This window comes from Crinia signifera, chromosome 11 (assembly GCF_055691185.1).
Source record: "Crinia signifera chromosome 11, ASM5569118v1, whole genome shotgun sequence".
NCBI lineage: Eukaryota > Metazoa > Chordata > Amphibia > Anura > Myobatrachidae > Crinia > Crinia signifera.
This window is the reverse complement of record NC_139227.1, coordinates 3798361-3813411: the sequence shown is the minus strand read 5'-3', so window position 1 is coordinate 3813411 and position 15051 is coordinate 3798361. Positions and strand designations below refer to the sequence as shown.

Sequence of the window (15051 nt, the reverse complement as noted above, 5' to 3'; positions counted from 1 at the left end):
TATGTGTTAAATCGCCCCACTGTGATCAGGGCTAAAATTAGGCCCTAAAGTCAGTTACAGCTCATCCCTAGGCTATTACAGCATTTAGGTATCTGTCTGGGGGCTGTGCCCTTGGGACAGCCTCTGGTCACATCGAACTCCACTGGGCCTTACCACTGTCTCCTCCCACATTATACCCCAGACCCTGCACCTCTGTCATTTCTCCCTGGCATCTGACTGTCATACCTGCCCTCCAATCCTACTCTAATCACCTATGACTTTGGAAATCTACCCGGTCAACTAGGTCTTCTCTTACCACCTCATCCCCTACTTGTTCTGTAGTGACGGTGGTCAGAGCACCAACCTCTGGAACCCGGGTGTCATCCACCACTGCAAGGCTGTGTGTTTTCCATTGGACACAGGCAGGGGACCTGCTATGTTACAGTATGTACACAGCAACCTACTGCAAGGGCCCTACTATGGGCAGAGACCTGTAGGAAATACAAACACTGGTGTACCTAAGCAGACAATGCATGGCACCGGCTTACTGTTATCTGGGCATAATCGGACATTCCAGACCAGGGCAAGCTCTGGGTCAGTCACCGTGGTGTACATTCCATCACCACGTTACTGTCCTAATGGGTTTTGTGTGCAACAAACACCAGTTCCGCAGGAAAGCTCCCGGGGCACCAGCTGGATACATTCACTGTTTGTTCTACCCGCTTCTACCTTCCTTCCTGTACCTTAACCCTTTGTACAAAGTCACACTCATTGCACCTTCCTGTCAAGGCCACTGCCAGCTTGGCACCTTGTCAGTGAGATCAGCCTCCCTAACCTCCTGCCTGCGGCTTTCAATTTCTCCTAAATTATACCAAATATGAATATATATTCAGACTGTTATGATAGAGTATTAAATTGTGTGTTGTGGTACGTGTATCTATAAGTGTTATGTTATATGTGTGGCATTTGGCTCAAATTGTAGGCGCTAAGCATAATAGGCAGAGAAACGCGTTTTGGAGCTATACAGTCCGGTCTCCGCTCACTTATTGCACTACCGCTGAGTTCACAGTAAATTGGTGTTTTTTGCAAATCCATTTGTGGATACAGACTTAACCCTTTCAACCATCCGGAGCGCATGTCTGGTAACAGAGGGACATACACCTGGACATTGCCTTATTGGAGAAAAAGACCCAGAATAATACAATAACATACAGCCACCGGAGAGAATACATCTTACATGTGGGACTGGTAACTAGAAGGATCACCGCCTTGAACACTTTGAAAGTTTGTGCCTAATAATTTGAGGCAATTCCAGCCTCTCACTAGCAGCTATATGCCAGCTATGTATGTTATATGTTGTCTGTTTTAGGTCTAATTCATGTATAATTTATACTCGCGCATCCCCTTCAAACAGAGCTCCCCGACGGTCTCCGCGTCTCACCCCACCTCCCCGCAACACCCCCCCCCCCCCCCCCAACCCTGCCCATCTCCCTGAAGTGGAGACCGGCAGGGTTCTCATCCCCCGCGGCCCGGTAACTGGGACGCGCGTTGCAGATTCAGTAGAAATTTGTAACCATCTTCCAATAAGCATATTCTCAGCTCTATACAGTGCATTAATGAAACGATAAGGTTCAACCAAAAAACATATCACCCAAACAGTGATTTCTATATATTTCTTGAAGTACTGACTGCAAAACTGTATTTTTCCTTTATTTTCTCAGTAACATTCTCCCAAAAAATAAAGAACACCCTTGTAGTGTAAGTATACTGTATTTTTTAAATGTGCGAAATTGTGGTAGTCTCTACTGTAACCTTACAAACTTACGGTTTAAGGTTAGTAAGTTCCCTGAAGTGCTCTGGTGCATTATTTTTCACCCTCCTCTCAGCATTGTACTTGTCCTTAGACCAGGTCATGTGAACTTTCTCTGCTTCTATCTCGGTCTCCTCCTCTTCATCAGAGTACAAGCTGTCCAAACGAACAATAGAATGTCTATCCTTCACAAATTGGGCCTGAGATTGAAAATGAAAAAAAAAAAAAAGTTATATTTGACGCACCATGAACATTATTCTTCATGTTTAATACAAGATACAAGAAACAGAACTAGAAAAAGGCCTTTCAAATTGTACAACTCAGCGATACTGTAGACGATAGATCAGACATGAACATGGGCAATATTGGAAGTAATACAGTGCCATGTATTTATATAGGAGTCACATGAGTCTTTTAACCCTTTGGGTGCCAAGAGAATTTGTGAACATTTTCGTTCATCATAATGAATAGACACCAATTCCCATTCTGGTACAGGGCACCAAAATATCTAGTTTCGGCATTGCTGCCACTGAGCACATTAAGTACATAAGAGGCACTACTACGGGCAGGGCCGGACTGGGACCAGAAATCGGCCCTGGCATTTTGAGCTCACAGGCCCACATGTAGTATGCGGGACCCTTGTGCGGCTAAGCCGTGCAGCGAAAAGGGGGCGTGGCATCAAAAAAGGAGGCGTGGCATCACAAAACTGTGGTGTTACACATTATGGAACACACCGTTATGCCCATTACACAATGCCGCACACTGTATTGTCCATTACATATTATGACACACAAGTAATGCCCATATTGTGCACCCAGTAATGTCTCTTACACATAATTCCCACAAGTAGTGCACCTTAAACATTGCCCACATAAAAGCTTCTCCACTATTATTACTATTAATAGCCCCCTGTCCTCTAATTAAAATTTCTGCGCCCCTACAGCCAGACCCCACTCCCCCAATAATAAATACAGAGCCCAGGCCCCACTCCCTCCAGTAGTAAATAGGACCCCCCCCACTCCCCCAGAGCACTCACCCGCCAATGTGGTGGGGAGAAGGACAGAGGCAGCGCTGCTCACCACAGGCAGACAGAGATGGAGTTGGAGGTGCAGATTCTGCATGTACGGAGGGGAGGCCGGGTGTGTCAGTGTCCTGCTTGCTGCTCTGTGATGTGACAGCAGCAGGAAGTGCAACTCGGCCACCGCTAGCCACGCCCCCACCACTTCTGTATGCGTGCATGCACAGTGATTTCCCTCAGCCTGCTCAGCCCACAAACTCTTCCCACGAAGCCATCGGCCCTTCTGATATTTGGAAGAAGTGCCAGATGTCCAGTCCGGCCCTGACTACGGGCATTAAACACCCTTTTTTTCATGGACTGCCTTAGGCATGTGCTTTCTCTTTGGAAAGTATGAGAGGGGCTAAAATTATAGTTTGCAGGGAAGCTCTGAACACTAGCACCAGCCCTGCCAATATCAACCCCCTACAAATCACTGAGGGGAACCATATCTCATAGCTGGTCCTACGAAAGTGAATAGAACTGAACAGAAGGATAAACACAACCCTGGGAGAGAGTGTTATAGTGTGGGGATGTCATGCGTTGGATTTTGTGACTCCTACAAGACTAGTCATCTTGCTACAACTACTGCAGATCAATGTACCCCATGTATATTGCATAGGTAGCATGAAGTGGGGCAGAAAAGTAGTGCCCCATAGAACTGGCTCCTTCTGCCACCGCTACAGCTGAGGTGCCCGGCTATACCACTGAAACGGGCCATGAGCAGCTAAATTAGTAGATTGTCATGGAGCACACATACGGTAGGTGCTTACAGTATGTGCTGCTGGTCAATCTGCGATATGCAAAGGGTGTCTGCTGGTTTGGAAATATTATCTCTACCTCTTGTCCTCCTTTCTACACCTGACTGGACCTCTCCTCTCATATTAGTTATGTTCGGTCAGGAAACTGATTTTAAGCACAAAGTTATTTTTCACTTGATTGTCCCGCAGATCAAGTTTTCTAGTTCTACTTATATTTTGGAACATGCATGGGTACCACCATGTTGAATTTTATCATCCGACCCTGAAGGCCAGTCTGTGATCTGCAGCTCCCTTTCCTTTCAATAGCACACTGCCAGATAAAGAAGTCACAGTACTGAACTTGTTTGTAGATTTCTCCAGTGATACCTGTTTGTAAATATTGTTGGAATTCTTCTCTGCAATCAGTAGATTGATAATCTGTGCACCAGAGAGTATTGTATCAGTGCTGCTGTGACTTTAAGCTATCCAATCTACAGTGATTTTCCATGACTCGTCTCTACACTGCTTGAATCTACTCCCTTCAGAGTACAGCACAAACAGGCTCTAACCAGATTAGAAAGAAAAGTGGGGGGCCCCGGTGCACAACTGAGCAAGTAGACAAGTACATTAGAGTCGTAACTGTGTGGAGGACCCTGGGGTAACTACCCTTGTCGTCCCTCCTATAATATGGCCCTGTGTATGAGACACTGGATGGATAACATAACTGTAGTTACTAATAATACCAATAAATGAACTACAAAAAATAACAATACTAAGGAGTATATTTACTAAGGCGTAATATATCAATATTGCTGATAACCAGCAACTTTGAAAATTATGTTTTATAAATCTCTTCCTATTACCATTTTAAAGCCATTGGTCAAAGCTGCTGATGATACTGTAGGTAGATTTGACAAATTGCACCATATGGAAATCTACCCATAGATGAGAAACATACCTCACGGTCTCTTTCAGTCTTGGTTAGACGCATCTGCCTCAGCATCTGAGAGCGCTGCTCCATCATTAGCGTTCTCTCATACGTATACGCAGAGATGTCACTATTGTGCTGCAAATTTGAAAAGGATCATAAATTAATGTACAACATGTATGCTTTAGTTATAATGGGGCAGATGTATTAAGCCTTAACAAGAGATAAATTCAAGGGTGATAAGGAGAGATAATAAGGAGAGATAAACGTCCAGCCAATCACCTGCTAACTGTCATGTTACAGGCTGTGTTTGAAAAAAGTCAGTAAGGAGCTGATTGGCTGGACGTTTATCTCTCTTTATCAACCTTGCATTTATCTCTTGTTAAGGCTTAATACATCTGCCCCAATGTGTTTTATTTTTAAAAGACGAATTGCATAATAGTGTCCATTAATTATTTATCATAACATGTACACTGTACCGGAGTACACTATGCAGCCTACCACCCCAATTATAATACTGGCACATATAATGAACGGAAAACCTGTTTGGAAGAAGGGTGAACCGCTTTCAAACAATGTGTCTCACTAGCAGCTAATTGTCCTGTAATTAACAACCAATTTAACTAAACTCTATGGAAAAAATTACAAATCGGCTAATATATGGGGGTGAGTGCACAGTGTATATTATCTCCCTATACTGAACTGCAGAGACATGGGGCACCATTGTCTGAAAAGTTTCCAGTAATGTGCCTAACTAGAGGGAAACTTCAATTAGCATTATTATGAATTTCGTTTCAACTGCCCGAAGGAAGGAAAAACAAAATCTGCAATAAGTGCGATTTATGCATGATTGCGAAAATTCACATGAAAACAGGTACATTTTACAATTAAAATAACAGAGATTAATTGAATTACACAACTGGATTGTGGATTCTGGAAAAACACATCACAATAATTGTGAAATAGACCATATTTTTTAGTTAAATATACATTAGATAATTGAATGATCTAAATGGTACACACAAATAAAAAAATTTCACACATTGGGTCTGCAGATCCTATCTCTACATGCTGGGTTCACACATTTTAAGGTTTTCTTCGTTTAAAAAATAGTAGGCCTTGGTGGGCTGCAATATTATCCCTACAAATAGTGAGTTTATAAAAATAGTTGCCTCCCTCCGGGCCTGCCTCTTTGGCTTCTATAGGCTGCAGCCAAACAAGCCCAAGTACTTGGGGTACGCACATGCGCTTTACCGAGGCCAATACTACACTTGCACCAGTCCCGATGCCTTGCACCTGCATTGTACAGGTGCTGGGACTAAAGTTGGAACCGGCTGGGAAGCAGCAGCGGTGGTGGGGGTGCTGGCATTGAGGACAGCAGCAGCCCTCCTCCTACAATTAGGTAGGAGCCGCCGCCGACATAACACAGCAAGATTAAAAGCCTGGTATTCCAACTCTCCTTATTTACTTAGAGATGTGCCTGTCTCTAAACATGGGAACCTTCATCAAGGGGTTATAGAATGTATGGAGGACAAATTCTCTTATACATCCATTACATACAGCCTCTCTTATACATCCATTAGATACAGCCTCTCTTATACATCCATTAGATACAGCCTCTCTTATACATCCATTACATACAGCCTCTCTTATACATCCATGTCAAATAGCTATTGCTTGTTAATTCTTCTACCATTTCTACTACTTCCACTTCTGCTTCAATCCTTAGATGATAAAGGAAGGTCGCAAGGTCTTTCTTCATTTGGATGCTGTTGTCGTCCATTTGTGCTACTGTAAAAATCCTCATTCTGCACTTTTTCCATACCTGCCAAAAGCAAGATACGAAAAAAATAATAATCTGCATCTACATTTTTGAAATGACCACTCTATATGTAAGAAACCAGAAGGTAATAAATTACTTGATATTTACAGTACTATGACCATCATAACCAATTTAAAAGCTCTGAGCTACCAAACCCTAGTAGATACCCCCAAAGGGAAGCTATGGTTGGGAGCAGGGAGCTGGCAGAGAAGGGTTCCTCTAGCAGCCAGAGGAATACTCCCTCTAGCAGGGAGGGTAATTCAGAGAGGAAGGGCCCAAGGCAGATAGTGGTGGCAATCTGTTATCGGGACCGTGATACAGTATGTTGTCTCCTGGGTGCACCATATCACGGACCGGGTGGACGGATTATTGGGAGGGGCTGGGGAAGACCCAGCAGTCTTGGTGCATGTTGGCGCCAATGACAAAGTCAGTGGTAGATGGGAAATTCTCAAAAAAGACTTTAGGGATCTAAACAATAAACGAGGAAATCTAAGGTAATAATCTCAGAAATATTGTCTGTGCCACGCACTAGCCCAGGGAGACAGAGGGAGATTACGGAGGTTAACATGTGGCTCAAAGATTGGTGGAGGAGGGAGGGATCTGAGTTCCTAGAAAACTGGGCGGACTTCTTAATTTCCTTACCAATTTTATTTTCATATTCCTAAATATACAGTAAGATCTCCTTTGCGGTGCTCTAGACTTTTTGGACCGTAAACTTGTATATTGTTATATTGCAATGGGTTCTTTTGCCTAATGCAAATAATAGCAACCTGCAATAGTATTGTTACAAGTGATTCTGAGATATATTTTCTCTTTCTAGGCTCCTTGACAATACTTACTTACTTACTTGTAACATTGTATTCTTATTGTATTACTGTTCATGTAATAATGAAGTCTCTATATCTAATTTCTTTGGTGTGTCTCTTTAAGGCAAAATACACTTTATTGCTCTAGATTTCTATTACAGAGCAATACCTCTCATACATTCTTATACAATAATTGTTTGCTTATAGTCGCTTATTAGTTTCATATCTTCTGACTGTGTTCACCTTCACTGTTTGTGTTGAGTAAATACCTTGTATATTTTAAAGATAACCCACGGCTTCTTTTCCTTGTTTAAATGCTTCCTGTTATTATTGTTAGATTGTAGCGCTCAGCGCCTGTCTCCATACACTGTCTAGTGTAAGGCTCACAGTCTGCCTTGTCCCCTTGCAGCAACGTAGCTAGGCGTCACCCTGAGTGACAGCTCGCTTCAGCGTATAGCAGGGCAGAGACCCCTGACCCTGCTGGCAGCGTTCCCTTTCCTGTTAGGAAGTCCCCGCGTAGTGTGTGCCTCAGAACGTGTGTGACTCCATCCATGCTGTTTGTAGCTCCACGTGCACCGGAGCGCGTAAGAGCAAGCCCCGCTGTAATCCCGTTACAAGCGTGACCTTTGCACAGGGAGATCCATCATCATTGGCAGCAGCGACGACTGGGAGAGATACCGCCAGCGTAAACCAGTTGATAGCCATTAACCCTGCACAAGCCAAACGCTACAGCTAAGTAACAATCAGACACTGTGATCCTCAATGTACCAGTTGTATTACTGCCTGAAGTTAACTGCAAAAGTACTGTTGTAATCTACAAGCCTGCCACTTGAATAAATCCTCCAGTTGGTTATATCTTCGGAGTGTGTCGTCTAACAACCACCTTGCACGTACTTATAGACACTCTGCCAATAGGTTATGGGCCCAGCACGTCACGTGCGCGAAGATTAACCCCCTAAAGATAAAGTGCTAGCGCAGTACATAAAAGAACACAAAGGAATTATTTCTGAATTGCCATTTGTGGAAGAGTTAACGAGAATGCACAGTACAGGGCAAAGCATGAACTTTCCAAAGCTCAAAGGCTCAGAGAATTATACTACATGGAAGTTCGCTATGGAAATGCAGCTTAAGAGGGAGAAGCTATGGAAAGTCACAATAGCCCCACGAGATAGTCCAAACCCAGAAGAGGTAGACAAGGCCATTGGCACAATAGGCCTGGCTGTGGAGCAGCATGTTTATTCTACTATCTGTGGGAAGGAGTCCGCTAAGGACATGTGGACAACTCTACAAGGTGCTTATGAGAATAAAGGCTTAATGAGAAGGATAAGTCTGAGACGCACACTGTATGGAACAAAGCTGAATGCATGCAAGGACATGAACGATTATATTGATAAGATACTATCGATAGCTCAGCAATTGGCATGTGTAGGAGCAAAAGTGGATGAGGAAGAAGTGGCGATGGTAATGCTGCAGAACTTGACAGAAGAATTTGACTTTCTGGTTGTCGCACTAGAGTCAAATGAAACCAAGCTTACAACTGAAGTTGTGAGAGCCAAGCTACTACAGTTCCAAGAGAGAATCCACAAGGATGCCATAGCTGAGGGTTCTGCCTTAGTAGCAAAGGGTGCGAAACCCAAGAAATGCACGTTCAAATGTTATGTGTGCCACAAAGTAGGGCACAAGGCTTCAGAATGCAGGATGAAGAACACTAGTGGCATGCACAAGCGGCATGACAAGAAGAACGAGTCAGCACTGAATGTAACAGACAAGCCAAGGAGGGATCTCTGGTACATGGACTCGGGAGCCTCTAGACACTTCAGCTGCAACAAGGAGTGGTTCAATTCTTTAACACAGTGTACACCCACAACAGTTACCGGGATTGGTGAAAAGGTCCTTACTGCATCAAATGTTGGGACAATCACAGTGAGACTAAGAATTGAGGGACGGACAGTAGTCACAGATATTCAAGACGTCCTGTATGTACCAGAATTGGGAAGTAACCTCATTGCTATCAGCGTACTCGAGGCAAAAGGCTACAGAGTCCAGTTTGCAAAGGGCAGGTGTATGGTGCATAATGAAAGAGGGACTGTAATTGCTTCAGCAACCCGATGCAACCAACTATACGTCCTAGACACAGATGAATGTGGAGCTTTGGCAGCCTCTGCTGAAAATGAGTCGATGGAACTCTGGCACAGACGTTTGGGACACTTAGGATATGATAATGTCCAGAAACTAGCTGATGGGATGGCAACAGGAATCACAGTGAAAGACACCGGAAGACCTGTGTGCGAGAGTTGCATAAAAGGCAAGCAGACCCGCAAACCCATTTCCCAAGTCAGCGAGCAGAGCAGAAACACAGTTAGCTCTGGTGCACACAGATGTGTGCGGACCAATGGAAGAGGAGTCAACCAGTGGTTACAAATACTTCATGACTCTCATCGATGATGCCACAAGAATGACACACGTATACTTCATAAGGAAGAAAAGTGAGGTGATCAAGAAAATTGTGGAGTACAAGAACCTAGTGGAGACTCAGACGGGCCTAAAGCTAAAGGTCCTGAGATCCGACAATGGGGGAGAGTACGAAAATGGAGAAGTAACCGACTTCCTAAAAAGGCATGGCATAAAGCATCAGCTGACGATGGCCTATACGCCTGAACAGAATGGCGTAAGTGAAAGGGCGAACAGAACAATCGTTGAAAGAGCACGAGCGATGGTGAGTGATGCTGGCCTAGAGAAAAGTTTTTGGGCAGAAGCTGTATCTACTGCAGTATACCTGAAAAACAGAACACCTACAGTGGCTGTGAAAGGGAAAACCCCCTTAGAGGCCTGGTCTGGGAAGAAGCCAGACATCAGTCATCTCCGTGTCTTTGGGAGTAGAGCTTATGCGCATATACTAAAGGAGAAAAGGAAGAAACTTGACCCAAAATCAAGACAGTGCATATTGCTAGGCTATTGTGAGGAGAGCAAAGGATACAGACTCTGGGATGCAGAGAACAGACGTCTTCTGAAATCAAGAGATGTGATATTTCAAGAAACAGCATCACCCACAAAAGCAAAAGAACAAGAAAAGCAAGCACTAGTAGAGGTGTGTGAAATAGAAAGCATACCTGAAACAGAAAATACTGAAGAAGGAAGCAAACCAACGAACAGAGCTTCTATAAGTAGAAACAAGGACATACCAGCCAGAAGATATGAGGAAGAATATGCGAATATTGTTTTCAGTGAACCTCAGAGTATTCAAGAAGCGAAAGCGTGCAGTGATTGGGAGAAATGGAAATCTGCAATAGACACAGAGCTATCAGCACTGAGAGAGAACGATACTTGGACCATAGTAGATAGGCCAAGCAATCGCAAGACAGTCAAGAACAAGTGGGTCTTCTGCAAGAAGTTAAATTCAGACGGAGAAGTTGTCCGTTACAAAGCCCGTCTTGTTGCTAAGGGATACACACAGAGATCCGGAATTGACTATGGGGAGATATACTCACCTGTTGCGAGGTATAACACTCTCAGGTTAGTAATTGCAGTCGCCACCTTACAAGACTTACTGCTATACCAACTAGACTTCGACTCAGCGTTCCTAAATGGAGAACTACTTGAAGAGATCTATATGGAATCGCCAGATCATTATAATGAGGATGAACTTCAGACAGAAAAGGTGTGTCTTCTGAAGAAATCCATATACGGCCTGAAGCAGAGTGGTCGTTGCTGGTACATAAAATTGGACACAGTACTACTTGAAATGAATTTTATTAGATCAGAGACTGACCACTGCCTTTATCACAAAACTCTGGGAGAAAAGTTGTTCATCATAGCAGTCTATGTGGATGATATACTTATAGCAGGTCACGAAGATCACATTACAAGTGTGAGAGATCAACTAAAGCAGAGATTCAAGTTGAAAGACTTAGGTCCAGCCAATCATCTGTTGGGAATGAGAATTGTTCAAAACTTGCAAAAGGGAACAGTCACAGTCGACCAACAAATGTACATCGAGGCAACAATCTTGAAGTATGGAATGGCAGACTCCAAGTCAGTAAATACACCAATTGACAAAAGCATCAAGATTACAAAAGGTATGTCACCAACCACACCAGAAGAAGCAGAGGAAATGCAAGATGTTCCTTACAAGAGCGTGGTTGGATGTCTTATGTATGCAAGTATTGGAACCCGTCCAGACATCACTCATGCAGTCAGTCGGGTGAGCCAATTTGCAATAAATCCTGGAAGACAACACTGGATCGCAGTGAAGAGGATCCTGAGATACCTAAAAGGTACAAGTTCCTTGAAATTAAAATTCGCCAAGACAAGCAATTCAAATTTGAAAGTCTTCTGCGATGCCGACTGGGGAGCAGATGAAGATGATCGTCGTTCCCACACCGGTTACCTGTTCACACTGGCCGGAGCTGCAGTTAGTTGGGCGAGTAGAAAACAACCAACCGTTGCTCTCTCAACAACTGAGGCCGAATACATGGCTCTTACAGAGACATCAAAGGAAGCACTCTGGATCAAAGAGACTTTGTGTGAGTTAGGTCTACTTTATGAAGAAGAGACTATCAGTATCGCATGTGACAACAGGGGAGCAATAGATCTTTCCTGTACCACCAAGCATCATGGAAGGTCAAAACACATCGCGATAAGACACCACTTCATCAGAGAACTAGTGGAAAACAAGTCCATCGATGTTTAATACATTGCAAGTGAACAGAATGTTGCTGACATGCTCACTAAAGGACTGTCGTCAAACTTGCTTATTAAGTTCGTGAAGGACTGTGGACTTGTCTAAGTTCAAAATGTTGATTTGAAGTTTTGATGTTCTGAATGTCTTTTCTCTCTAACCATATTTTCGGTTACAGGTATTACAAAAGGACAAAGCATTGTATTAAGTTCTTTTATGTAGCCGAAGACAGCCTTGAGCGAGGGGGAGTGTTAGATTGTAGCGCTCAGCGCCTGTCTCCATACACTGTCTAGTGTAAGGCTCACAGTCTGCCTTGTCCCCTTGCAGCAACGTAGCTAGGCGTCACCCTGAGTGACAGCTCGCTTCAGCGTATAGCAGGGCAGAGACCCCTGACCCTGCTGGCAGCGTTCCCTTTCCTGTTAGGAAGTCCCCGCGTAGTGTGTGCCTCAGAACGTGTGTGACTCCATCCATGCTGTTTGTAGCTCCACGTGCACCGGAGCGCGTAAGAGCAAGCCCCGCTGTAATCCCGTTACAAGCGTGACCTTTGCACAGGGAGATCCATCATCATTGGCAGCAGCGACGACTGGGAGAGATACCGCCAGCGTAAACCAGTTGATAGCCATTAACCCTGCACAAGCCAAACGCTACAGCTAAGTAACAATCAGACACTGTGATCCTCAATGTACCAGTTGTATTACTGCCTGAAGTTAACTGCAAAAGTACTGTTGTAATCTACAAGCCTGCCACTTGAATAAATCCTCCAGTTGGTTATATCTTCGGAGTGTGTCGTCTAACAACCACCTTGCACGTACTTATAGACACTCTGCCAATAGTTATTAGGTATCACCCAGTGGGATTTTTAATAACCTTAATAAATATTGTTACAAGTTAATCTGAAGGTGGCCACACACTGCTGCGATGTCTAGCAGCAGTGTACTATACCCTGCGAGCAGCAGGGACGCATGCGATCCACAACAATTTGTGATGGAGGGAGGTTTGAGGTTGGGTGGTCGGACAGCCGGCAGGTCTGACCACTGACTCAGCTCCGATGTGCATGGAAATGTGCATCAGGACTGAGGGGACATCAAGCTGTCATCAGAATCGGCTTACACCACTTTTACACCAGAATGCCGGGTAGGACCCCGGAAATTGAACACGGAAATTGCCAGGGCATGCCCTGCCTCAGACCCCATTTACACTGCACTTCAATACGGGTTATTCGCGTGTAATGCCTTTTTACACTGAAAATGGATCAGCCCTGTCTTTCCTTGCTGGTGTCATTAAAAACTGACCTTTTGGGCGGTTTGAGATGAGGTCACAAGAAAGGGAAAAGGGAGGGGGTGGGGTCTGCTCCCAGGATTGCAGCTGTAGTCAGGCTGAGGGTGATGCTGTGGGACACACTGTGTGACAGCCAGCGTATGTTGCGGCAGATGAGGCTGTAAACTCACTGGGGAGAGTGCTTCCAGCACAGACTGTTGCTGTAGTGTAGGGTACAGGCTGCAAACAGCCTGGTAACGCTGCTTCTGCTGCGCTGCTCCATGTGCGGGTCTCCGGCAGAGGACATCATCTGCCAGAGCCGCAGAAGCACCAATCAGCTCTTTGCAGCCTTCTCCCCACCAAATAACCATTTACACCACCGGGCCCCGGATAAGCCCCGTGTCCGACCCTGAACATTTGCCGGGTCAGATTCCCGGGGAACAGTACCCGCGTTATTTTTTTTTTCAGCCCATTTACACCACGCCCCGGACTGGAGCGGCAATATCCTGGGTCCAACATCTGGCGTAAAAGGGGTATGGAGTTCTATTTTCTCTTTCTGGGCTTCCTGCCAGCATTAGCTTGTAACCATGTATTTCATATTTCATTGTGTCTCCATTAGCATTAATCTTGAAAAACCCCAAAAATAGTGGGTCTCTGGCACCCCTCACTTAGAGAAATTGGGATTCTACCTGACCTTTTGTGGGTCCCAACGGAATAAAGCCTCCTCTCCCCATGTCAGGGGGAAGTATCAATTTCATAGTAGGTAAGGCTGAAAAAAGACTTGCGTCCATCTAGTTCAACCTGGTATAGATATCCATTGCTGATTTGGTAGGTTCTGGTATTTTACAGACAAATTATATTATATTAATTGGCCCACTTACATAAAGATACATATACACTAGAAAAGATAGAACTCTGAAAACAGGGACAGTGTGCGCCAAAGACGTGCGCCAGAAATTTTAGGGCATTTTTTGTGGGGAGTGGGGGGGGGGGGGGTGTGGCCACATAATAGCACCAATTTACATTGCAAAACACACTGTAATGCCTAGTACACATTATACCACACACCATTATGCCCAGTACACATTATACCACACACCATTATAGCACACACTGCAATGCCCAGTATATATTATAGCACATACATGGGGGGGTGGGGGAAGGTATTTTATGCTCGAAGCCCAGGGGGCTGGAAAAGCTAACATGCCGCTCAGCAGATTAGGTGAGCAGCCGTCTGCGTAGCTCTGAGTTGAGCAGCGTGTCAGCTCTTCCAGCCGCATCCAGTCCCCTACCACTGCGCTGACAGCCCGCTCACTTACTCCGCTATTACAGCCACATTGCGTCCTGTCCCCCCGCTCTCAGCAGCCGAATGGACATACATGGCGGGGGGGGGGGGGGGCGGCCAAAGGGGACTGAGTGGGGGGGAGACGACTGAGTGAAACCTGCTCTCAAAATGCAGGGTGTGTAGCGACCTGTAAAACTTGCAGTGATTGGCTGCTGGGCGCCACTGCACAATGATTGGGTCCCAGCAGGCCACTGCAATGATTGGCTCACGGGCGGCTCACCGGTGCAGTAACATCACATCCTCCGGGACCCATTAATTTGGAGAAACTGAGTCCCCGGTGACCATTTTAGAGTAAAACACACGCTATAGCATGTTTTTGCAAACCCTGCATTAAGATAAAATTATACACCTAAAGGCCCCCATACACTATGTGACTTCTCCAAGGACTCTCTGGTAGGGTAGCAGCCCTGCATTACAATAGTTATAGTGAAAAATAGATGTAGATTACAACACTCAAAGTTAAATGAAGGCTGCTATCTATTTGGTGAGGAACTGGTGTGGGCACTTCTGCTGTCCTCTTGGAGATTTGGTGTGATTCACCCCCTGGGGCTTGGTCATGGTCAGTACACTTCTGGGTGGACGATATTCTGGGTCGTCCTGTATTTCATTAAGCTCAGTTTTTTGCCTTTAGT

At 44.9% G+C, this 15051-nt stretch overlaps 1 protein-coding gene across 2 annotated transcripts in view; it reads right to left on the bottom strand.

Annotated features, from left to right (window-relative positions):
• Nucleotides 1-15051, bottom strand: part of SLC12A4 (solute carrier family 12 member 4) — a 104968-nt gene that overhangs the window by 4943 nt on the left and 84974 nt on the right. For both annotated transcript variants that reach the window (XM_083164792.1, XM_083164793.1), the window contains 3 exons: nt 6205-6336; nt 4542-4649; nt 1805-1989 (listed from right to left, as the gene is read on the bottom strand). In XM_083164792.1, the coding sequence (XP_083020918.1) occupies nt 1805-1989; nt 4542-4649; nt 6205-6336 (425 nt within the window). The remainder of the gene's footprint in view (nt 1-1804; nt 1990-4541; nt 4650-6204; nt 6337-15051) is intronic.